This window comes from Abrus precatorius, unplaced genomic scaffold (genome assembly GCF_003935025.1).
Source record: "Abrus precatorius isolate BTA unplaced genomic scaffold, Abrus_2018 Scaffold3, whole genome shotgun sequence".
NCBI lineage: Eukaryota > Viridiplantae > Streptophyta > Magnoliopsida > Fabales > Fabaceae > Abrus > Abrus precatorius.
The window spans coordinates 33,541,600-33,567,415 of record NW_020874373.1 but is presented as its reverse complement, the minus strand read 5'-3'; the positions used below and the strand labels follow the sequence as shown (position 1 = coordinate 33,567,415).

Here is a 25,816-nt window from a genome sequence, read left to right as displayed (position 1 = left end):
ATAATTTAATTAAAATAAGTGTTTAAGTTTGACGTATAATATTATTGGATCAAGACTTATAGAATAATGAGATAACATTTTATTTAATTTTTCTAGATCTTGAATTATTTTACTAGACGAAACAATAAATTTTCTGATAAAACGATTCGAAAACAACTATGATGGTAATAAATTAATTACTTACCAATAAAGTTTAGAAATTAACAACTGTTGGTATGTTATTTAAAAATGAAATGAATTTTGACTCGTTCCAATTAAGAATTGTGTTTAATAACACTATTAATTATTAAATATCAAATTAATTGTAAAATTATTTTGAATGAAAAGTACATTATGATTAATAAATTATATACTTGTACTGAAACAGTTAGTTTAAAGTACACTCATTTAACTTTTAAAGTTACTAAATTTTCTCTTCTAACGTTCTAGATAGAGATGAAGAATTAATTTCAACTAAGACTTACGTTACACTAATGACGTTTTATCACATAAGATAATGGTATTTAAATAATTAACCGTCGAGAAGAAGTACGTATTAAACATTGTATTAATTTAATAACATAAAAAATAATTTAGAGAAAATATTTTTCTTTTATCAACATAAAATTTTAAAAGAAAAAAACCGTTAAAATGTACTTTTACTTTATTTTAACATTTTATTTAAAATTTAAAATTTTCAAATAGTTTATAGAAAAAACTTGATAAGTACGCAGTAACGCCAATGCATCATCAATCGATAGTATAGTTCTCTATTAATGGATTAAAATCGAACTCTATTTTTTTTTATTTTAAACAAAATTATCAGTGTAACAAAATTGGGACAAGGAAAAATACCCAACTAGAAAGGATCACAACAAAATATGATGGCAAATCGGACATATTCGAAAAAATTATTCATAATTGGTAAGACTTTTACTATTTAAACGGCACCTACATATATGATAAATATAATCATAAAATAATATATTTATTATCTTTTATAAATATGATGAAAAGTTTTTACATATCGTTGAACCAAGTGTTGTACAATTAATTAATCTTCGAAATTAAATTTATCATGCAAATAACATTATCATATTACTAGTTTGTGAATAATAACTTTATGTACATACATATACAGTGGAAACATATGCATTTACATATTTTTATTTTCATAAACTAAGAATATGGCACAGTTGGATTACATCAAAAGGAAAGTTAGCAAAGCCCATAGGAATGCCCCACAAAATCATTGACGCATGATGCAAACTTTTGCCAAGCCCATTATGATGGCTAGTTAGCCCACGCATGCACGCAAACAACTATGGAACACAAAACGTGTTCTTTGCATAATTAAACCCCATTATATCAACCTCAAACATCGAGATTTGACCCTCCAAGTGCCCGCAAGAAGTAGCAACAACAAAACGACCTATCCACTACGCTCCCCTTTCAGACCCAACATCAACATGTGTTGATAATATTTATATTTTGATTCATTCATACGATGATAACAAAAAAAAAAAAAAAAAACAATGAAGCAGTGATGCATCTTCGTCTTCTTATGCTCTCTGCAACCCTTCAAGCCGGCCTAACCTAAACCCATTTTACACTCTCATTTTCTCCTCTTTCTCCATTTTCTTATTAGCACATCACAGTTACAATTCCCTCAAAGAAAAATAAAAAATAAAAAAACCCTAAAAAATTTCTCCTTTTGATCCATCTGGGTGCACCCTCAAGAGTCATCAATCTTCTGGATCGCTCCAAGGTTGTCATCTTTTTTATTTTTGACGAAAGTGGGTCGTTCATAGAAACGTGGTTTCGATCTGGGTTTGATTCAATTTGGGGTTTCTGGGGTTGTTATTGAAATGGTCTATTTCCATAGCTCAATCTCTCCCTGCAACTCCACCGTTGACCAAACACCTTCAATGGCGAATTCCCTCGATTTCGGCTCGATTCCGAAATCGAGGACTCGGAAGACACCCAATTCTTCCCTTCAGGTTCCGCCGTGCCGGCGATCTCGATCGGCTGTGGTGGATGTGGTGATTTTCGCGGCGGTTGTTGCCGCCTTCGGGTTCTTGTTGTTCCCCTATGTTCAGGTTGTGGCGAGTGGAAGTGTGAAGATTGGTGGTGTGATCGTGAATTTGGTGAAGGAAGAGGTTTTTGTTGCTCCTTGGGTGTACTTGTTCATTGGTGTGAGTGTTACCTTTGCTGCATTGACTGTGTGGATTATTGTGGTTTGCACAACAAGGAAATGTGGGAATCCCAATTGCAAGGGTCTAAGAAAGGCTGCAGAGTTTGATATTCAGTTGGAGACTGAGGATTGTGTCAAGAATTCACCTTCATTGCCTAAGGATGGTGGAGTTAAGAAGGGATTGTTTAAGCTTCCCTGTGATCATCACCGCGAACTCGAATCTGAGCTCAAGAAGATGGCACCCCCCAATGGAAGGGCTGTTCTTGTTCTCAGAGCAAGGTGTGGTTGTTCTGTTGGTAGGTTGGAAGTTCCAGGGCCGAAAAAGAATCGGAAGATCAAGAAGTAGGATACAGAAAAGAAAACAAGACTCTTTAAGTTATAGGGAGGAGAGGATAATTGAATACAGAATATAATCTTAAGTGGGCAGAGGAGGTACTTATAGTTACATGGTCATATTCTATTATTTAGACTTAGATTGTCTTTTAAATAAGCCCCACCTTGGTAATAAGTTGTACTAAACTATGAATCATACAGTTTGGTTATTTATACCTGGAATATAAGAATCCTTTAATTTGATTTACTTCACTGTTTTTTCTCTTTAATTTGTTTATGATTTTCTGTTATTATTTATAATGGTTGCAGTTCTTTCAGTTTTTGTGATATGTGCCTGGATTAAAGTTGCCAGTCTTTTTGTAGGGTGCAGGTTATGATGGAGTAAGTTGTTTTTCTGAGCTTATATGAACATATGGCTGAACCTTGTTGAGATGCAATGTTAGAAGTGTTGTTTAAAAGCATAACTGATTCACTGAAGTTTAATATTTACTCTTGTACTTAATTCTTCAGTCAGACATTGCTGTGCACTTTTTCAATTAATTATGTAAATTGGTTTATTGCATTGCTTGCCATCTTAGGCTGGCTCTTTTAGGAGAGGTAACCTGTGATGTGAACTGTGGATTGGATTGCACAAGTATGATAAATCTTTTATGTTGGTGTTCATAAACTTTGATTTTCCATTTGAATTATTTTTTCACAAAATTGAATTTACATTTGAAGGGAACAACAATTGAAATAACTTTGAGAGTTGCTATTATTTCCTTTCTTGGTTTCTAATTTATCATGATTGAATTTATTTATTTCATGATATTCTGAAGTTCTGAACATCTTTTGTCATTCAATGTCCATTTGAACAGTAGTCATCTATCTTGTGTCAAATATGTTTGTTAGCGTGTCCCTTGATTGAAATATCTTACCTATTTTAAACGAGAGGATATAACTTATAATTTGGATCAGCATGAACTCTGATCACTTTCAGCATGGACTGAGCCTTGTTTTACACACATCATAATTTCTTGAAGTTATTATTCTGACAATACCTATTGTCATGCGTTCCTATTATCAGAAAGTTCTGATGAATAATAATAGTGACAAGTTTAAGAAATTCACATAAATCACCTTTTGTTTCACGTGCACCTGCTATTGGGTGATCTATGGTCTGATGTAATGGATGCTTAAGCATGTTTGTTCTTGTGATCTCCATATATTGGACAAGAAACAAACACAGCATCATGGTATTATTTGCTGAAATTGATGTATTGAGGAACCATAAATTTTTTTGTCTGATTCTCTTTTAGTTAGGTATTGCATAGTCTACTATTTTGCCTTTCCTTTCCTCCTTGTATTCCTATTCATGCATGGGATTGGAGACCAAAAAGTTCATCCTATCATAACACATAAGTTGTAACCTTAAATTGCAAAGACTACTTGATGTTGTAGCAAAGTGAAGGGTTATATAACAATTGTCTAGCGATCTTAAGATTAGAAAAGGCCCTGTTCTCTTCTTGTCTGAAACTGTGGATTGAATCTATGAACTTGGCCTCAGAATGTGATTGTTGTTAACTGCTGACATTGCGTGGGATGAAGTTGCACTATTGGCAATAGGGATGATCAAGGTTGCTCCCTTCTCCCCCTCTTTTTATCATTTTAATTTAAAAGGGAAATAACACTAATGTATAAGCTTTATTGTTGTTATTATTATTAACTAATAAAAAGGAAATATAAAAATAAAAATAACGAGAACAAGAATAACTTTTTAAAAAGTTCTCGTCCAAAAATACGCATAATATAAAGGCTTGTTTTTTTTTTTTGTGCATTACATATGCAATGCATGATAATTTTAATATTTAAACAAAGTTTATAACTAAAAAATTGTAAAAAGTACCCTTTTCAATTCAAATTAAGTGTTTGTTTAGCGAAATTTCTTTTAATTAAACAACATTCAAGATTTCAATAAAATATTAGCCTTCTAGTCAAAACTTTTCTCACATAAGTAATAAATGTAATGTTTTTGTAAGAAAAACTATTTTACTACATAATATTTTGTTGTTTTTCTCAATTCTTGTTTAAAAAACGAAGTGTCAATCAATTTAAAATGAATGCTATAGTATATATTTTATTATTACTAATACATATCTTATTTTCAAGATAAACTTGTAAGTAATAAAGGAACAAATTATTAAAACAAATTACAATATTCTATTTTTTTTGGGGTCTAAATCACATGTATTCTTAACAAGAGAAAATATTGTAAAAAAAAAAAAATTTATTTCATTTGAATTCAAAGATCTTATTTAAAGAGAATTAAGCATGTAATGCTTAAACAAACTTTTATTGATAGAAGATATCTTTTATTTGCTATAATATATCAAATTTTAAAAGTTAAATTAAATAAAAATAAAAATATAAAAATAAAATATATACTCAATACATGAAAATTGATCTGTAATTTTTAAAAATACTGTCGTTTAAGAGTGATGACTCAATTTTATATTATACAGGCAGAATAAATCAAATTTAAATATATAATACTTGCTTAATTTCTAAGTCAGATTTTAGATTCAAATTTTGTGGTTTTTAAAAAATCTTTATTTAAAGAGTTGATTATACCATATTATTGATAGGCCTGAGCAAAAAATTTCAGATGTGGAGATCCAATCCATAATCAATATTAAACTAGTTTTAAAATTTAGATTTTTAATAAAACCAGATATTTAGATTTATTTTATTTTCTTATCCAAATTTATATCAGATTACATTTAATATATCCAAATTTTATTTATCAAAATTGGTCTGTTTTGGAAATAATAAACACACACCCATGTTATATTCCATTGCAGAGCAACATTATAGCTATTTAACAATCACTTGCAAAAACACAAAAACTGCACTTAAAATAATTTGTTTTACTCTCTTTCTGATTCCTTAAAAATTATTTTAATACACATAAACAAAAAAATTTCTCTAAAGTTATAAAAATAAATAAATAAAATTATATCTAAATTTAAATTACCATACATTTTAAAATATTAAGACTTTTGATTAATATTTTTAAATAAATTTTCAAGAAAAGTACATTAATAATATTTCTTATTCATCAATATATATATTTTTTGAAATAAATTTGTAATTAAAAATGTAATAAAAAATAATATTAATTTAAAAAATTAATTACATTGTAATTATACCAATTTAGCATCCAAAGCTAATTTAACTAAAATCATATATTTAAAATTGATTTTAAACCAAAATCAAATTTTGAAACTAATTTTAAACTGGTTTTTTTTTAAAAAAAGAAAATAGATTAATTTAAAATCGAATCTATATATTTGAATTTAAATTGATTTTAGGTAAATTCAATCCATACTCACCCCTTATTATTAATATATTAGATTCAAGAAGGATTATCTTATATTAAAAAAATCTTTTATTTAGATAAAAAAAATATTAAAAAACAATACGATAGCTACATCCATTTTTTCTGATAAAACTTTATATAATCATTGCTGTAGTCCGTGAACTATTCTATTTATCAGCCTAGCTTTTAAAATTCTTAACGTGAAAAACTAATTAATAGAAAAACACATGAGATGTTATTTTCCTCATATAAGAATAATAAATAATATGATCAACACAACATTTTTGAGATGTAATTCTTCATTATTTACTTATTTATGAAAAAAAAAAAAAACGCAAATAAAAACCTTGCAGCAGTTGCATGACGATGAATCCAACGCATGTTCCTAGTCACTAACTACCCAACCTACCTTGGCGGAAACCTCAATGTTTCTGATGCAGACGCGTTCCAAATCTCACCTTTTTCCATTCTACACATTCACACTCAAAATCCCTTTTTCAGTATGAGGAACTTGAATCCTTACTCACATTTTCCTTGCATATTCACCTCTATTGTCAATGGAAATTGCAATCTCTCCTCACAAATCTCAAACCCCTTTTCGGGGTTCTTCCTCTTCCAGCATCCTTTCCTTTTTTGGTTGTTCTTTTGCCTCAAAGGTGAGAAATTGGAGCAACCCCGTTTCCCGGATTTGTTGTTCCTCCATGGAACAAAGGCTGAAACCCAAACCCAAGAAAATTGATTATGTGGAAAGACAAGTGCCAGTTGTGGATGACACCCAGATCAGGAAAACGTCCTCTTCTGGACTCTGTAGTCAGATAGAGAAGTTGGTTTTGTGTAATAGGTATAGGGAAGCAATGGAGTTGTTTGAAATTTTGGAACTTGAACATGATGGTTTTGATGTGGGTGGCAGCACTTATGATGCTTTGGTCAGTGCTTGTGTCAGTTTGAGATCGATTCGAGGTGTTAAGAGGCTGTTCAATTATATGATTAATAGTGAGTTTGAGCCTGATTTGTATATGATGAACAGGGTTTTGCTTATGCATGTGAAATGTGGTCTCATGATTGATGCGCACAAGATGTTTGATGAAATGCCGGAGAAAGATGTGGTTTCGTGGATGACCATGATTGGTGGACTTGTGGACTCCGGGAATTTCTCTGAAGCTTTTAGGTTGTTTTTGTGTATGTGGGAAGAGTTCAATGATGGAAGATCTCGCACTTTTGCCACCATGATTCGGGCATCGGCTGGATTGGGTCTTATTCAGGTGGGAAGGCAGATTCATTCGTGTGCTTTGAAAAGAGGGGTCGGAGATGATAATTTTGTGTCTTGTGCGCTAATTGACATGTACAGTAAGTGTGGTAGCATTGAAGATGCTCATTGTGTGTTTGATCAAATGCCGGAGAAGACGACCGTAGGATGGAATTCCATTATTGCTGGCTATGCCCTCCATGGTTATAGTGAGGAAGCTCTTAGTATGTACTATGAGATGCGCGATAGTGGTGCTAAATTAGACCATTTTACTATTTCGATAGTGATAAGAATTTGTGCAAGATTGGCATCTTTAGAGCATGCAAAACAAGCTCATGCTGCTTTAGTTCGTCATGGTTTTGGCACAGATATAGTGGCAAACACAGCACTTGTGGACTTTTATAGCAAATGGGGTAGAATGGAAGATGCCCGACATGTTTTTGACAGGATGCACCGCAAGAATGTTATATCATGGAATGCATTGATTGCTGGATACGGTAATCATGGTCAGGTAGCAGAGGCTGTAGAAATGTTTAAGCAGATGCTTCGAGAAAGGATGATTCCCAACCATGTGACTTTCCTTGCTGTCTTATCTGCTTGTAGCTATTCAGGATTATCAGAACGAGGTTGGGAGATTTTTTACTCCATGAGTAGAGATCACAAGATTAAGCCCAGAGCAATGCATTATGCATGTATGATTGAACTATTAGGTCGAGAGGGTTTGTTAGATGAGGCTTATGCACTAATAAAAAGTGCTCCTTTCAAACCAACGCAAAATATGTGGGCAGCATTGCTGACAGCATGCAGAATGCATGAGAATTTAGAGCTAGGGAAGTTAGCTGCTGAAAAACTTTATGGGATGGAGCCTGAAAAGCTGTGTAATTATGTGCTGCTTTTGAATATATATAGCAGTTCTGGCAAATTGAAGGAAGCTGCTGGTGTTTTGCAGACATTAAAGAGGAAGGGTTTAAGAATGCTTCCAGCTTGTAGCTGGATTGAAGTCAATAAACAGCCTTATGCCTTCCTTTGTGGTGATAAATCTCACTCTCAAACAAAGGAAATATATCAAAAAGTGGACAACCTGATGGTTGAGATATCCAAGCATGGTTACATTGAGGAGAACGAAACTTTGCTTCCTGATGTGGATGAAGAGGAACAGCGCATTCTAAAATACCATAGTGAAAAGTTGGCTATTGCTTGTGGGCTTATCAACACTCCAAATTGGACACCGTTGCAAATTACACAGGGCCATCGTGTGTGTGGTGATTGCCACAGTGCAATTAAACTCATAGCGATGGTTACAGGACGGGAAATTGTGGTAAGAGATGCTAGTAGATTTCACCATTTTAGAAACGGGAGTTGTTCCTGTGGCGATTATTGGTGATGACATTATTATGTCATTCAACTCACAGACCTATAAACTAATTAGCTTCTTGTTAGCTCACCTCATCTTCCCCCTAACTTAGCCCCATCTTTTTTTATTAGGATACGATTCTATGATACATGTAATTTGTTTTGTGATCAATTAATAAGAGTCCTATTTTCTTTGAGCATTTTGCATTTTTTTGTTTTAGTTTGATAAAAAAAATAGAGAAAAACTTGGAAGAACTTTTACAAAAAAAAATATTAGAAGAGATTTAATAATAAATAATAAAGCAGAAATTTTGATTTTTAATTAAATTTCAATGGTGTTATGTGATTCTTGTAGTCAATTTTATATAGAAGGATAGAATTTGTAGGACTTAATTGTTATTGTTTATGTATTTTGTAATTTTTTTGTTATATTTATTTTGCAATTTATTTTTTTGGTGCTTTTCAGTTTTGTTTCCTGAGGACTGAATTTGTAATTTTATTGTGTTTATTATTATTATTATTATTATTATTATTATAACATCTTTGAACTCAAAAACTTTATACTCAATAGTCAATGCTGTCATATCAAGTGTGTTATTATTGATGTCACAAACAGCAACCCATGCATCTCAGAAACAGCTACTAACTTCTGCATCTCTGTCAAGTTCAAGATGGATCAATTTCTCCACTTTTTTTTTTCTATTTTAATTTAATATACACTTTGGTATTGTATGTGATAATTTGCATTACTCTGACATCTACAAATGTACATCTAGACAAATTAGTCTCAAAGTTACCAACTTATTAATACGTTTACGTTACCAATTTGTAAATCATTTCTACTTAAAAGGACTAATTTGTATATACAACAACTTTTGGGTTCAAATATAATTTTCTAAAAGACCTAACTTGCTCAGTTGCTCGTGTCTTAAGTTCAATTTTGGAACTTTTTAAATTAAATAACAACTAACAATTAGCATTAACAAAAAAAATCTTTTATTTATTTATTTATCCTTGATAAATAGTTAGTGGGAACTGAAAATTAAAACCATAAAGGAAAGCAGCAAATTTTCTAAACTAAAGTATTAATAGTTGAATTAAATTTAACCACTTTAAATGATGGTGGAATTGATATATTGTGGTATTTTTTTTAAAGTAAGAAAATCAATTAATTATAATTATATATTATTGATTTATATAATTAGTTAAAGATGTCTTATAAAAAAGATTAAAAGTTAATGTTAATTAAAGAGTGAGACCACAAGTTTTCATGAATCTTAATAGTTAATAATAAAATGTCTTTTGGTTACTGAATTTCTCAAAATTCTTCATTTATTTAATGGAAAAAATTAAAAACATCAATTAAAAACTTTAAAATATTTTTTTTATTAAAAATACTATTAATACACTTTTATCATTTATTCTAATATAATTTAACATAATTTTAAGAAAAAATTAGTGTTTTTGTCTTCTAAATAGATTTTTATTTTATCTTCTAACTCTTTGTTTACTTTAGTTTTAACTTTTACAAAATTTTTAAATATGTCATTTTCTGTTAAAAACTCTAATTATATTAAAAAATTGTTATTTTACACTATATATATTGTATAATATTATTTACCTTCTTTTTCTTTAAATTTATTAGAGATAGAAAATAAGTATTTAAAAAGTTAAATTATTTATGATTTAAAATTTGAATAGTGAATGTTTGATATTGATGATAAGAAAATATAGTTTTAATCGTAAAAAGATAAAGATGAAAAAGAAAAAGTGAAAAAAGATGCACTATAGATAAGGTAAAAAATTAAACACATACATATGAAACAAAACTACAAAGTTTTCTAACAGAATTAGAGTTTTTAAGAAATTTAAATTAACCTTAAAGTTAGAGAGTAAAAACACTAATTTTGCTTAATTTTTAATTTTTTTACTTATTAATTTTTTTAATAAATATCATAAAAAAATTAATTACCAATATTTTGAATCATTGTTGTTAAAAAATTAAAATTAAAATATTTTATTATAAAATATTATTAATATACTTAAGACACCAATTTATTTAAGAATAATTTTAAATTCTTTAATTTTGTATTTTTATAAAAATTTTAAATTATTAAATAAACTATTAAACATTTTTTATACTTTTAAAATGATAAATATACATATTTTTTTAATAATTATTTTACAAAATAATAAATAAATATTAAAAGAGTCTTTGAATGTAAGATGATACATTAAAAGTGTCAAACTTTAGTGTTTGTTTTGATTAACTTTAAAAGTTATTAAACTCAAGTTTAAAAATATAAAAATAATTAAAAATTTATGTTAACATGTTTAACAATTTTATATTATGATATAATTATTATTTTTTAATTTGTAACTAAATTAACATGATAAATTAAAATTTTAAAGTTGAGTTGAAGAATTTATTCTAAATTTGTTCTTATAAAAGATATTTCTAAACAAAAAACAGATCACTTTATTTAGACTTATTTTCAAATAAAAATATTTTTACAAAAGCAAGTTGATTCAAAATTAAATTTGTATACTGATCAAGTACATTGTTAAAAAATAAAATGAAAATTTGAAATTAAGAAACTGAACGTGTTTGGCGTAGTTATTAATAACTACTCTCACCCTCTCTCTCTCTCTCTTTCTCTCTTCTGCTCCCTCGCTGCTTGCTCGAAGAGCTACGGAGGCAAAGTTTCACCATGGATGCCGATGCATCTCCGATCGATATCTTCGAGATTTATCGAAGATACTCTCGTAATGTTCCCCACTTCCCCCTTCTTAATATTACGCACTACTGACCAATTCCATTGTTGGCTATGCACCATGTTTGATTTTTGTTTCGTTTCTCGATGAATTTTTCCTTTTGGGTCATCCAAATTCAATTTTTTATTTTCTGGGTTTTATGCTGTAGTTCTCTGTCTTTCCAAGAAAAATATGGAACTAGAAGCAGAAGGAGATTTTTTTAAAAATTTTAAATTTAAATATATTAGTTTTGTTAACTGTATTTGTTATGATGTATGTGGTTATTTATTTATTTGAATATGGTTGTACAGACATAAAATCAGGATATGCATATGTCAGTGGGGAAGAAGGGTACAGGCAAGACAGTGACCTTCAGAAGGCTAAGGTCTCAAGGGAGGCTCTGACACAGCTCTCAAAATTGGTGGAGTCTCGAGTTAGTACAGGGTCTGTTTCTTTGACATTTTCTTGTGATGATTTTGAGGCCAATTGTGCTTCCTTTTTTGTGTTACGAAGCTTATTATTCTATGGCCAACAATATGGAATTCTGTTACTGGTTTTTTTTATTTCTAAGTATCAGAGGAGAATTTTATAAGTGTATAAGTGATTTTATATTGATTTTATTTGCAAATGGTGGGAATTGATTGGACTCGAAAAGACACTTGTTCTTCAGCGGTAGTTTCTTAGGAAACAATTGTATCACAAATTTATGTTATGTGATTATGTTACTTGTGAATGTTACTGCCAGTCCTCTTCCATCAGTCTTATATTTTCTTAATAGTTTCAGTTTCAAGCAAAGTGTGCTGCATCTAAGTTATATAGATTTATTGATTACCTTTGTAAAGTGGTAGGTTCATTTATTTCTGGTATTTTTGGAAATAACTGTGGAATGTTTTAAACAAGATATGGAGTGAGTCAGAAAGATTATATTTGACTTCCTTGGTAGGAATTTTTTATTGCAACAACCATGCTAGAATTATGATGATGATGTGGCAAAGGAGATAAGTGTACAAAGGAAATCAAGAAAATGGCATTTGAGTCACTTGATTGAGGGGTTGAGAGTAAAAAGTAACTGAAGTGGTATTTGAGTTACTTGATTGAGGAATTGAGAAATATTATTTGGTTATCTAGTTCTATACCAAAAGTAGTTGAGATGGAGTTACATAGATTGCATTCTAGCATTTATGTTGATAAGAGAAGGCCCAAATATAGGAATGAAAATCTTTGTAGTTTAATTAAGGAAAATTTTCCTTCAAGGAAACCATGGATACTAAAGGGAAATTACTGTCTTAATAACCAAGGGGAATATGACAATGAAAATATGTTTAGTAATATTTTGCAGTTTTGCTTATATTAGAAAAGGTATAAAATTGGGATCATGTGTAAGCAAACTGAAATTCTGAATGAGCAATCACACTGTTTAGATTCCCTGGCTTAAGGGAATTGCTTTCATGATAACTAAGATAATAGATGTTGAATGAACTCGTTCAGTTGTTGAGGTGATGGCGTTCAATGTGATAACAATTAACATTAGATAAATGTATGAGTAGATAAATTCTCTTGTGTCTTTCTGTGATGATCGTGTGTTCTTTTACCAAGTCTGTGATATTTTCTACAATTTGTTGTTTACGTATATTAGGGAAAGTGTCCAATCTTGACAGTTTTTGGGTCATGTTTGGATCTTGTGTACTTTACATTTTCAAACTGCATTAGGGTTATGCTTCTGAAGGACCAGATTTATCACAGATTTATATGTTAATTTAAATTTAAATGTTCATGCAATATTATATGATTACACCATGTCTGCATCTTTCTTTCCTAACTTGAAATTTGTTGACATGGAAAATTTGTCAGGATAACTATTTTTGATGAACTTTCAATGCTCATGTCACAACTGGATTCAACGGTGAGTTTTGATTTCCTTGATATTATTCAGTTATGCATTGTCAGATGTTTTTATCCAATAAAACATTTTCTGCCTAATAGTACACAAGTAGGCTTTAGCATTTCCTTAATTATAAAAGAAGAATTTTGCTGCTATTATTTGCAGTAGTTGGATGCACAGAAGTAGGATACCAAATGAGCATATTAACATCCCTTGCCTCTGTCACTGAGGCATCTGGAAGTGGAAAATAAAAATGAAATTTCAAGAGGTTGTGCATTATCTATACTATAGGAAGAGAGAAGAAAAAAAAATATAGCATGAAGCAAATAATTCTTATGCTCATTTTCTTTTTTTTTTTTTAAACTTCTACATTTTTATTCAAATATGTGCTTCCTATGTTTCTCTGTCCAGGTGGATTTTTCAGAATTCTCTCGGTTCTATGATTTTGTTTTCTTCATTTGTCGTGAAAATGGTCAAAAGAATATCAGTAAGTATCCAAGTTTAACAATTTGTACATCTATTTATTCCACTAGTGGTGATGCAGTATGAAATACTCACTGGTTATTTCCTTTACTTGGTAAACTTTGATAATTTACAGCTGTAAGCAGGGCAATAACTGCATGGAAATTAGTTCTTGCTGGGAGGTTTTCACTGCTTCATCCATGGTGTGACTTTGTTGAGGTACATCAATGCTTAGAGGACTGAAAAACTTTTTTGGGTTTTCCTTAGTCATCAGGGTTGTGTTTGAGAGGGAGACTTTGTAGTTTTAACTTTTAACCATATATAAATTTCTTATGGGGAATGCTGTCTATTAGTGGAAGGATAGGAAATCTTGGAGATTATATTTAGTGTTCTTTGGGTCCTGGGTAGGGAAAACTTTGGAAACCCAGGTACTACATGGGGCAGGAACACATGTATACTGCAAATTCTAAACATTGTAATATACAATCCTTTTATGGCATTGTTGTCATGCTCTAGGCTTGCTGAAATTATCTACTTACTAATCCTAATAAACCTGAATACCAAAGAAATGGTAAAGCGCTTGGGATAATACAACAATAACAACAACAAAATTGAGATGATTTGACTTTAAGTTTATGCTTTATTCATGCTTGCTTTCTCTGTATGTCACAGTTTTTAAAACTTTCTTGACTACCGCAACAACCAATGATTATGAGAAAATTGCCCTACACATTGAACATAAGATATGTTGTTCAAATGACCAATTTTATGATCTAGGATAGGATTGTAGAGCTGTGAAATTAGGCTTGGTCCCATGTGCCATCTCTACAAGGTTCAATCCTTTTAACCTTTGAGTTGAGTGGTCAGATCAGGTTGACCTGTGGGCCAATCTATTTCTACAATCTAGTAGAGTTGTATTTTAATTTTCTTTTGTTGGATGCTGATATAACAATTTTTATTTAGAAAAATCAACGATACAACATCTCTGAGGATACCTGGCAACAGGTTCTAGCTTTCAGCTGGTGTACACGCGATAGTCTGGAAGCTTATGATCCTGAAGGTACTATTCTTAGTGTGTACCTTTTACAATTAGCTACACAAATACAGATATTAGTACTTATATACCTCTCTCCATGTCATGTACATTTAAGTCTTATTTAATGCACTAATATTTGCATGGTTATTTAATGCATCTGCATGTAATTTATGTATTCTTATATTAAGTAGTGAGATCAGAAAAGCACTTTTGACATCCTTTAATTAGTGGAAGGTTAGATTAGTTGAAAATGATTACTTAGGGAATCGGCATTGAAAAAGAGGGGGAGTGGGAATAGACATGATGTTATGACATACTGATGCAATGATCATTTTTTTTCTTGCAGGTGCTTGGCCTGTTTTAATAGATGATTTTGTTGAGCATATGTACAGGTTTGGTTTCTTTGTGGCAAAACAAAGCATCTTAATTTTTTTTATAATAAATTATCACTGTTAGGTTTACTGTATTTTAGATCTTGGAAGGTTTTTTTTTTTTTTGTAATTTTGGTTTTTTATTTTTAAAATGATTAAAATAATATAAAAAATTGTAAAAAAATATTAAAATTCAATTTTTTTATTAAGAAATAAATTAAAATAAAAAATTTAAATTAATTTTAATTTTTTATGAATATTTTTAATACAACTCAATTATTTCTTTCCATATTTTTTTACTTATCCAAACAAGTGGAAAGAATTTTTTATCATTTTTTTTCTCTTATTTCAACTCATCCAAACATTTTATATTTTTCACTCTATTTCTCACCCTCTTATTTCTTTCTCTCCTATTTCTTTCCTCTCTATTTCATCTCACATCCAAACATACCATAAGATTGTTGTTGGCTAGGGTATATTTGGGAGTTATGTTTGGAGGGGAAGGAAGGAGAAGGAAAATTTTGCATTTCTAATAAATATTCTTTTAAAATAAAAGATATAAATGATAGATTATTATAAACTTACTGAGTTGACAGGAGACATTATATGTGCTTAATTTTAAACACATTGGATTTTATTTTATCAATATCTCAGTACTTCATTTGTTACATTGTCCTGCAGGATACAAGGACCATTCTATGACAATGCTAACTTCCATTGTAACTGTGGTGATCCAGAATCTCAGTCATGTGTTTTTGAGGACCCACATCCTGGTCAGTTTATTGAAGTTACAACCCTTCCCTGATATAAGGAGTTATAATCGTACTCACTGGTATATAAATCTATTGCTGACTATGGTTTTCATACAGGACTAAGAAGTTTTTCTGGTCTAAAGAGGAAGTTATTTGAGGACACAAGACAAAATGACATGGAGTACTCCAGTACATCCAATGACATGATTTTTTCAAATTGTAAAAGAAGTAGAGCTCATGGTGAAGTAGATTGGGAGGACAATCCACCAGGGAATACATCAGAGGACTGTATGGAAACTAGTAGACAAAATAGCCCACTGTGTTCTTCTATGTCCCCATGTGCAGTTGAAGGTTGTCTGTCAAAGGGGTTTGCGGGACTACTCTCAACTCGTTCCTATGTGCAGTTTGGTAGAGAGAGGAGGGCTTCCTTTTGATGAAGCACCCCCTTTTTATAGTTAAGAGGTATATACAAATTTCTTTTGCTAGTTGATATCGGTTGATGTATTAATTTTGAATGGGGTATAATCATGTCATCCTAGTTTCTTCTTATTTGTGGCATTGCATTTTGTAATATCGTGCTGGTGAGTGTTAACGATCCATTGCCTTTGATAAAATTAATAAATGTGTTGTGCTTTTATGTGAATTTTCTTTCTTTCTTCCTTTTAATACGGCTTAAGTCATACCGAAATTAATTGATGTTATAAGCATGTGTCTGCGCGTGATTCACGTGGAAATTTGATCCCATTATCTCCAATATGTGAGCTTGGATTTATAAACTAACTAGTAAGAAAAGTAATCCTCTTATATACTCTTTTATTTGCATTAACTTTATGAATTGGGACTTTAACTTTTATTCCAACACTATCTTATTATATAGCTTGTACTTTGTCTTTTTTTTTGTTTGAAGCAGCGTTTTTATAAATCAGACCAAATTAATTGGTTTAATCAATTAGATTGTGAATTAACTATACTCACAATCTGATTGCTTCTTATTATGTGGCTTAGGTTGATCCCACCCGTAGCCATCATTAACTTGGGTGTTTGGAAGTTCTTATAGGCAATTAATTAGTTTATGGAAATAGTGTAAGACTCTCGTAAGCAAGTTTAATGATATAGTTGATCAAAACAACTTATTTAAATATGTTCTTTTAATTAAATTTGTGGTACAAGTCTTTATATATAAAGATTTTAGTAAATAAGCACTCAATTAAACTATATACCAAACGCATTATTAGCCAATTAAACACATCCTTCGCACTTCTCATCATAAAGGCTCTAACTGTGACTTATAAAATTTATACAACTTCCATAGTTCCTATCCCTATTACAACAATTAGTACATTGAAACAGTTCAACTTGAATGAGCTTCATATTTATTACTCTGCTTAGATTGAATAAATGCCAAAAATTCACCATTGGTATTTGGCAGCAAGAAGCACTTCCTCATACTGCTGAGCAGCATTGTCCCAACTAAGATCTTGTGTAATTCCTCGCCTTTGAAGGCCTTCCCAGCTCTTCTTATACTGCTTATAGGTTAATAAGCAATTCCCTAATGCGTGTACTAACTTACCTGCATCTGCACTATCAAATGTCCACCCAAGGCCTGACTCATTAAAAGGATTAAAAGGCCGCACTGTGTCTCTCAGTCCACCAACAGCATGTACCACAGGAACTGTTCCATAATTCATGGCATAGAGTTGGTTCAATCCACATGGCTCAAACCTTGATGGCATGAGCAATACGTCTGAACCTGCAGTTATCCTGTGAGCCATCTTCACAGAAAAGCCAACCCATCCCCTGATCTTGTCATGGTGTTGGTTTTCAAATTGCCTAAGCATGTGTTCTAGATCAGGCCTTCCGGTGCCTAACATGATTAGTTGCATATCGTGACCCATCATCCAAGGTATTGCTTCAGCTATAAGATCAACACCTTTCTGCTGATCCAACCTTCCAATGAAGCCAATTACTGGAACATCCTCACGGATAGGCAAACCAAGCTCCTTTTGCAATGCTGCTTTACACTGACCCTTGCCACTAGAAAGTGTCCCAAGGGAGTAGTTAGTGTAGCCATCTGATTTCAAGTGAACATCAAACTGAGGGTTCCAATCTTTGTTATCAATTCCATTCACAATACCCCTTAACTTCCATTCATTCTCATTTATGATCCCATGCAGACCCCAACCACCTTCAGAAGTTTTAAGTTCCCATGCATATCCATGACTAACAGTGACTACACGGTCTGCTGTTTTTAAACCAGCTGCAAAGATATTGAAATGTTCACCTCCAATGGGGTCATATAATTTGAAAAGCTCCATGTAGTGTTCCGGTAAATCCACAGAGAAGAAATCATGAACAGGCCCCCGACCCTGCAAGGAAAGTGTGTCAATGTTCCTTTTCATTATAATAAAAATGCAGTTTAGATTCCAAGTAAATGAAATCAGTTTAGACTCTACGTAAAGTAGTTTTTCATTCAAAGGTAAGAAATTGTTTTCACATGCAACCTACCATCTTAATTGAATACAATTCATCATAATTTATATGATCGAATACTTCTACAATTTTAGGTTAAGTACAATTTTTTTAGCTTAAATGTACTATATGGAATATGTAGAGACATCTAAAGATACTCATTTTTCTTTTTTAATTGAATGCTTTTATTTTACCTGGTAAAGGGTGACAGAAGAATTCTAATTATTATTATAGCACTCTCCCTCTATAATCATTATTTATTTATACACTTTTTGATCCGTATGGTATTGATTTTGCAGTCAAGCCAAATCACAATGTGTACCTTCACGAAAAATAAATGTTAATAAACCTTTTCTGGGGGGTACATTTATTTCCTATGAAATTGCACCAGCGTTGACTAATACATTAAAAAAAAAAAAGGGAGTATCCAGCAGCTTCTTAATTAATTGGACAAAACAATGAATGAATTATGTTAAAATCGTTATCTCGATAGGGATGGAACCTGGTGAGCTATGTTATGAATCACAAGAACTGATCTTGCATATTTCATCAAACCATGATCGCGATAATATGCCTTCAGATACACTGGCAGCAATGCAGTATGCCAATCATTTGCAATGAAGGCCAAATTTCCATCTCCGTAGCAAACACCCCCACATGGAACGTGCCAAGGAACCTGCAAAGGGTTAAATTCATTTTGTCACTATGTTCAAGCATACATAAATAAGGATTTGAAATTGAAGTTGACCATTGTTAGAAATAATCACCATGTTATCACATCTATTCACAATCTCGTACTCAGAAATGTTTGTCTTTAGCATAAAAATAATATCATATGAAATATACTCAAAAGGGTCTTGAGATATCATAGCTGCCATTAATTGATTCATTCGTAAAACCAAATAGTTTATGTACCTCAACAGCTGCCTTGCAAAAGAGCACCATGCGTTTTAGAATATCCTGTTGATAAAGGACAACACGAGTCAAATGGCTAAGAAATAATACAAACATAACTGCATAGGATTTTGATTACACCTTGCTTAATCATTTAGCTAATGGTGGAAACCAATAGCTCGCAAATCCTTTTTCTCAACGTTACATGACAAACAACGAAAATGAATAACAACGGATCTCAACAAAAATAGATTATTACCAACCGGCTCCCCCCATATATGTTATGTTCTAGATGATGAAACATTGAACTCTCAACGAAAACAAAGTCTACACCTTCAATGTAGGATTGGAAATATTTTACTTCCACATCCTGTAAAGTGGAAATTGGAAGGGTTACAGCACCATAAAATTGTAGAAGCAATTCAATATAGATTCAAAGAATTTAATTGATTACAAATAAAATAGCTGCTGCATACTTGACCATCTACTTTGTACATTTTTCCCACTCCTGTATCTTGGGGTTCCGCATAGTTACCATACATAGGTGTCACAACCTATGAGGGAAATAGTAGGGAAAGAAATGAGAAAATTGATGTATTATTATTCAAAAGGAATCAGGGAAAGTATTTTGTGAAGTTCAAGTTGTTCATCATTTGACAAGGAAGTAACATTTTACCATAACTCTATGTCCACGCCTAGCCAAAGCCTTTGGTAATGAACCAACAACATCACCGAGGCCACCTATTATCACACGTATAAGTCTGTAAATTACACAAAAATGGAAGTGGCATGCCCAGAAGGACAACAAAAGATAGAGCAAATGGTTTGCCAAATAGATAAGAGGAAGAGTTCTATGGACCTTCGCATGGAAGTAGTTGAAGCCTATGAATGGATCTATTTACCACATTATGTTATCAACTTGTTTTGTGAGCAGGGTTTTTGTCATGGCAAATATGTGTAATTCCATAGAAAGTCTAGCAGTAATTTTTTTTTTCTTTTCTTTTTTACTTTTGTTACATTGATTCAAGTTTTAAAACAACTTTGCAAAATGTTAAGGCATAAACCAAATTACACTTAAAACAGTTCCCTTTTTGTCATTAACCAATTATCCTAAAAGCTTAAGCTGTTAGAAGAAGACACAGAAAATGGTTTTTATATTACATCACTAACACTTTTCTTTTTATTCGTTTTTATTGGATTTGTATTACATCGCTAACATTGAAGTTACCAAAATTAGTATAGGCATGGTACTGCATTTTTTCTTAGTACAAATTTATCTCAAAGAGCCAATGAAACCATGTGGCTATTAAACTGGTTGCCTGCAAAATCATCCAATCACCAAGTTCAACTGTCATCATTAGCTAACTTAGGGTAATCATCATAAATTTGATTTCAGTGTCTCTCTCAAATTCTCAATAGTGCCTAGTTCATAGGACAGCTCAACAACATGAATTTGAAAAGGAAAACCTTTCCATAGAGATCAAGTTAATTACCTGTTTTTGACCAGGGGGCACATTCTGCTGCAACCAATATAACATTCATAACATTGGTCCCAGCCAAAAGTGTGGATTTTTCAGTTTCACCTTCACCTTCAATAGTGCTAGATTCACTCATACCTTCCTCATTTTCAACCTCTAAACTTGAAGTTTCAGTGCCATTTGCAAAGAAGTGTGATAGAGTATCAAGTCTAATGGAGGCTTGTCTTTCATCAACGCCTCCATTTATGCCTACAAGTGGAGCTTCCACGTACCCTTCATTGGAATGGACATAGTTTCTTGAAACAATGCTTCCATTTTGGTTTATAACTGCATTGCCTCCATTGGTGGAAGCACTTTGTGGACTTGATTTATTTGAGAGATATTTGTCACGGAGTTCATAAGAAATATTACTGTTCCCTTCTGATTTAAGAATGTTATCACTATTAATGGAAGAAACCAGTTTCTTTCTTTCAGAAATCTACAATGAACAATAAAAAACCACATGAATGCATGGAATACTTATAGGATTTATAAGAAAGCATTGAAGAGACCAAGCAAAGTAGATGAACAGAAACATAATTGTTAATTGATCAACTCTATTATTTATTGATGAGAAAAGGAAATAACCTACAATCTATAATATTTATAGTAAGCTAAAATCCAAGAAGCTAATAATGATCTGTTTCCTAAGTCTGATAAATCAATTTGATGGAGTAAAATCTGTATGTGTTAATATATATAGAGAAAAAATATCTTCTCAAACTAATGTAAGTGAAAACTCTTATACTCAAATCTAAACTTTTTATTTAACTTACATCTAATAGTTAATGAAGTAATAAATTATAATTTATTAAATGTAGTTAAATAAAAAGTTAAGATCGAAGTTAAAAGTGTAGACTTGTTCTGGTGTGAGAAGATCTTATTCCATATATATATATATATATATATATATATGAAATGAGAATTTTTTTTATACGTTAGAGTGATAGAAATTAATATTAATTATTAAATTTTATTATAAATTGTTAAAAATTAAAACATTAATGTTATAAATATTGTTAAGTGATTAGTGACTTTAAAAAAAAATTAACTATCTTTACAAGGTTATACAATCTAGCCCACTCATATAAAAGCTTTATAATATTCATAAGCACTTATTATATAATCTATGCATTATTGTATAATTAAGTATTAAAATATATTTTGATAGTTGATTGATTTAAAACTTTTGACACTAATTAAATTTAAAATATTTTTTTTGTATAAAAATGTCATTTCTAATCTTAACAAAATTACATTATATTTAGTTTTTAGAATAGCATTATTTAAATATATTAATAGAAAAAAATTCAGTGATAAAAATTTTATAATATTTTTATACTATAAATAAATATCAATAAATTGCAATTAAAAATATAATTTATAATTTACATCATGAATCATTCAGGCATATTACTAGTGAGCGAATAAGGTTAGAAGTGCGAACTTTAGCAACAATTTTATCAGTTAAATTTAAACTCAAAATCAATACAACACACGACATTGTTGCCGAAATAAAAACGACAATCTTCTTCAATGTTGTGAAATGTTAATGAAATATATACCTGTTGAAGTAGATCCCTTTGCAATTGAAGTACCTTCTTTCTCTTTTCAATGGTTGCTAGAAGCACACCCTCCACCCCTTCTTTATCCTCATTTCTTCCAATCCCAAAACTACTCTTACTCACTATTGCTCTTATGCGCTTATATTTACTCCTTTTGTGCCAACCCAATCCCAAGCTTTCAGAATGCTTAAAAACTGAACCTTTTATACCCAAAACATTAAGTGGAAATCTTAGACAGCAATTAATTCTTACAGTGTCAAGAACCACCAAAGCTTGACCACTTGTTTCCAACGGAAATGCTAAAGATCCCATTGATGATGCCATGAGAAAAATGTGGCATACCCAAATGCTTAAATTGAGCGATCAATAAGAAACCCACAAAATGAAAAACTAGAGATGAGGGACTTTGGCATTTGATATGAATTGTAACATAAGAAACTACCAATATATAAAAATTGAAGAAGCTAGAAAATCCACTAGGTGGGTCGTGGCATGGAGGAGTTTTGTGGTTGGAAATGATTGAAGATTGGAACCAAAGATTTTCGAGTTACAAGTTCATTTGGCCACAAAATTGTTCGAAGACACGATACGACCATTGCCCATGAATTTAAAACGTGCAATTTTATGAGCTGGTTGGGACCATCAATGCTACTCTCTTCTCTATCTTCTTCCCTTCCTTGTTTTAATTAAGGTTGTCTTTTCTTTCTTTTTAATTATTTCCCTTTTTTTTCGGATGAGTAACCTTATTGATAATATGCTCTTATCTTATTCTCTCACTAATTGATTTTATAACTTTTAATTATTCTGCATAGTTTCCATTTATCATTTAATAAATTTTCTCAATTAACTTTTTACTTCCCGTAAATTAAAGCATTTACACCATCATCCTCATTTACTTTCACTTCAAAAGTCACATTTCTTGAATACAAGAACGATTAGTGAGTTTAGTTTCTCATGTGATTTTCAGTTTTAAAGCAATTATTTAGTATGTTCCCCCTAATAGTCTCCTCTCTGTCACTGCTTCACCATCTTCGAAGTGCCTCTCACTCTCTTTGCAATATTGGTTCTACTATGCTTATCATTTATTCTTATAATGAGGTTTCTACATGTTAATCTACTTTTTTTCTTCTTCACCTGCTTTTACTTTTATAATTTAATAATTTAATTATATGCTTACATGACTTGTGTTGTGTGTGTGTGATTTGTGTACTACATGTATATGTGACTAATCATTCATTGTTCTCCCTAAGTATTCTTCTCTCTATCATCACCATCTTCAAAGTGTGGTCTTTTACTCTCTTTACAACATTGATAATACTGTGCTTATCAATTCTTCTTATGACGTGGTTCTCACATCTCACATGTTGCTCTATTTTTTCCTTTCTTTTATTTTATGATTTATACAAATTATCTGATTATTTGTTTTCTTTTTATGATTTATGTGTATTTCATTTAAATACGACTAACCATTGTCACTTCTTAATTCATATTTACACTTTGTTGTTTTTTTTTAAAATATTTTTTGTTTATATTCAAGGATCAAATACTTTTTTGGCTTAATATTTATTGTGCATGGAATTCAAAACTCATCCATCTACTATAACTAAAGACCCAAACAGAATGCACAATCTTTGCTTGAATTATGGTGTGGAGTACTTATTCTATGCTTAATGTCACTTGAAATTGGGGTTTGTTCTCATCTTCGTATTTGGTGTGATTCATAATTTCTATATATTTAACTTATAAATAATGGCACTCAATGATTATGTGACAGCACATTAAAACTTTAAAATATTTTAAAAAATAATATAATCCCGTTCTCATTTTGCCCTTCCACTCTTTACATACAAGTGTATCTTCCACTACCATCCAAATTTGTGGTTCTGCCGCATCGCTCCAACCCAGCCAACTTACAGTATTAATTGTTGAGCACCATTTCTTTCTCTTATTCTCAGTCAAACTGTACTGTAGCCACACTATTCACTGTCCTTCTCGTACTCATCGATTTTTTATTCTATTGGGCAAGGCATGTTAAACCCTGCAAACACCAAAAGAAAATGGAGTTTTCGATTGGAGGAGCAGGGGAGAGGGTGAGAGACGAAAGAGTAAAGTTTTTTTTTAAACTTTTTCTTTAAGTAATTATTACATTGTTATAATATTTTAATGTTGTCTTTTTTTATTATTATTATTTGTAATGTTTGTACCAAAAAATGATGTGTTGGTTCCGTCCCCAGACAAGAATTACTCTATTTAACCATCAATAACTGCCCAACAATTTTAAACTGAAATTAACTACACTATATAGAACCCTTTATCCAAAACCATCATTCCCTTCATTCATTCCCTCCATTTCTACTACACATGCAGTTACGCACAAGTATCAATCAATGGATCAAACTCAACAAGAAATCGGCATCAAAGTCTACAATGCAACTCCACCACCACAAGATGGAATGCAAAACCTCTCGAACAACAACCCCCCTTCTCCACCATTGGGGAAGCGTCGTGCCATGATGGCAAAGGGCGTCCAAAAAACCCTCTCAAAGACTTCAATGCTTGGTAACTTCCTTCCAACAGGCACACTCCTCACATTTGAAATGGTCCTTCCTGCAATCTACCAAAACGGTCAGTGCACTCACGTTCAAACCATCATGATCCACTTCCTATTATTCCTATGTGCACTTTCGTGCTTCTTCTTTCACTTCACCGATAGTTTTCATGGCTCTGATGGAAATGTTTACTACGGCTTTGTGACAACAAAAGGGTTGTCGATTTTCAAATCGGGACTTCATGTGGCAGTTCCAAAGGACGAGAAATTTAAGGTTGGGTTAACGGACTTTGTGCATGCCATTATGTCGGTTATGGTGTTTGTGGCTATTGCTGTGTCGGATCACAGGGTTACGAGTTGTTTGTTCCCTGGGCATGAGAAGGACATGGAACAAGTGAGAGAGAGTTTCCCTTTGATGGTGGGTATTGTTTGTAGCGGTTTGTTTCTCATCTTTCCCACTTCTAGGCGTGGGATTGGTTGCATGTCTGCCTAGTTAATTAAACACGTCTCTGTTTTCTTGTTTAAGTTAGGGATCTGTATAAATTATTTTATGTATATATATATATATATACAGATGACCAAGGTTCATTTTTATTCATCTGAATGTGATGGCCAAGGATCAAGAAGCTGTTGCTTTTGTTCAGGTTTGGATTGCATATGGGTCCCTTTACCATTTTTTCCCCATATATATTATAATGAGTAACGTAATATCTATCTATATTTTAATCTTTTTATATTCATTTTTTATCAGATATATCATATATATATTTATTTTATTTTATTTTTTGCTATTCATATATTTTATTTTTTATTATATTATATTTCTATATTATATATTCTACTGCTACTGCTGCTCTTATTACTATACTACCACTTATTGTAGAAATAGTATTACTCTGTTTTATTGCATAATAACAGGGGTTGATTGGAATGAATTTAGGCTTCAGTTTTACCCGTTGTTCCTTTTTTTTTTAAAGATCGATATAGAAGATTATCCATGAACCTTTTTATCTTTGTACCGTCGTTTCTATTTTTATGTCAGTTTCTGTATTTAAAAACATATATAGAGAAGCATTAATACGATTGATTGCAAAAGCGTTAAT

At 31.3% G+C, this 25,816-nt stretch overlaps 5 protein-coding genes across 5 annotated transcripts; 4 read left to right on the top strand and 1 right to left on the bottom strand.

Moving 5' to 3' along the window:
- The first annotated feature begins 1,427 nt into the window (after positions 1–1,427).
- Positions 1,428–2,744, top strand: LOC113863064 (uncharacterized protein At5g19025-like). The gene has a single exon (XM_027496464.1). The coding sequence runs from the start codon at positions 1,848–1,850 to the stop codon at positions 2,517–2,519; it is 672 nt and encodes a 223-aa protein (XP_027352265.1). The 5' UTR covers positions 1,428–1,847; the 3' UTR covers positions 2,520–2,744.
- A 3,492-nt stretch (positions 2,745–6,236) lies between these two features.
- LOC113862756 (pentatricopeptide repeat-containing protein At5g50390, chloroplastic) lies at positions 6,237–8,661 on the top strand. Its single transcript, XM_027495930.1, has one exon. It carries the CDS (start codon positions 6,422–6,424, stop codon positions 8,492–8,494), a length of 2,073 nt encoding a protein of 690 aa, XP_027351731.1. The 5' UTR covers positions 6,237–6,421; the 3' UTR covers positions 8,495–8,661.
- Positions 8,662–11,085: 2,424 nt separating this feature from the next.
- LOC113863092 lies at positions 11,086–16,360 on the top strand. The gene is made up of 9 exons (XM_027496511.1): positions 11,086–11,229; positions 11,529–11,661; positions 13,069–13,120; positions 13,511–13,586; positions 13,698–13,780; positions 14,525–14,621; positions 14,944–14,989; positions 15,650–15,741; positions 15,838–16,360. Exons 1-9 carry the CDS (start codon positions 11,175–11,177, stop codon positions 16,152–16,154), a joined length of 951 nt encoding a protein of 316 aa, XP_027352312.1. The 5' UTR covers positions 11,086–11,174; the 3' UTR covers positions 16,155–16,360.
- A 560-nt stretch (positions 16,361–16,920) lies between these two features.
- Positions 16,921–22,742, bottom strand: LOC113863145 (granule-bound starch synthase 2, chloroplastic/amyloplastic-like). The gene is made up of 8 exons (XM_027496601.1): positions 22,166–22,742; positions 20,577–21,039; positions 19,760–19,824; positions 19,560–19,637; positions 19,343–19,453; positions 19,105–19,149; positions 18,692–18,865; positions 16,921–18,086 (listed from the first exon to the last, which is right to left on the bottom strand). The coding sequence occupies exons 1-8, from the start codon at positions 22,487–22,489 to the stop codon at positions 17,130–17,132; spliced, it is 2,217 nt and encodes a 738-aa protein (XP_027352402.1). The 5' UTR covers positions 22,490–22,742; the 3' UTR covers positions 16,921–17,129.
- Positions 22,743–24,552: 1,810 nt separating this feature from the next.
- On the top strand, positions 24,553–25,206 carry LOC113862534 (protein DMP9-like). Its single transcript, XM_027495615.1, has one exon. The coding sequence runs from the start codon at positions 24,553–24,555 to the stop codon at positions 25,204–25,206; it is 654 nt and encodes a 217-aa protein (XP_027351416.1).
- The last annotated feature ends 610 nt before the right edge of the window (positions 25,207–25,816 follow it).

Excerpts from the sequence above, each read along its gene's own strand:
- LOC113863064 (XM_027496464.1), top strand. The coding sequence starts at position 1,848 with ATGGTCTATTTCCATAGCTCAATCTCTCCCTGCAACTCCACCGTTGAC.
- LOC113862756 (XM_027495930.1), top strand. The coding sequence starts at position 6,422 with ATGGAAATTGCAATCTCTCCTCACAAATCTCAAACCCCTTTTCGGGGT.
- LOC113863092 (XM_027496511.1), top strand. The coding sequence starts at position 11,175 with ATGGATGCCGATGCATCTCCGATCGATATCTTCGAGATTTATCGAAGA. Across the intron at positions 13,587-13,697 it reads AAATGGTCAAAAGAATATCA|CTGTAAGCAGGGCAATAACT; the intron begins GTAAGTATCCAA and ends GATAATTTACAG. Across the intron at positions 13,781-14,524 it reads CATGGTGTGACTTTGTTGAG|AAAAATCAACGATACAACAT; the intron begins GTACATCAATGC and ends ATTTTTATTTAG.
- LOC113863145 (XM_027496601.1), bottom strand. The coding sequence starts at position 22,489 with ATGGCATCATCAATGGGATCTTTAGCATTTCCGTTGGAAACAAGTGGT. Across the intron at positions 21,040-22,165 it reads AAAGGGATCTACTTCAACAG|ATTTCTGAAAGAAAGAAACT; the intron begins GTATATATTTCA and ends TGTTCATTGTAG. Across the intron at positions 18,866-19,104 it reads TTTGCAAGGCAGCTGTTGAG|GTTCCTTGGCACGTTCCATG; the intron begins GTACATAAACTA and ends AACCCTTTGCAG.
- LOC113862534 (XM_027495615.1), top strand. The coding sequence starts at position 24,553 with ATGGATCAAACTCAACAAGAAATCGGCATCAAAGTCTACAATGCAACT.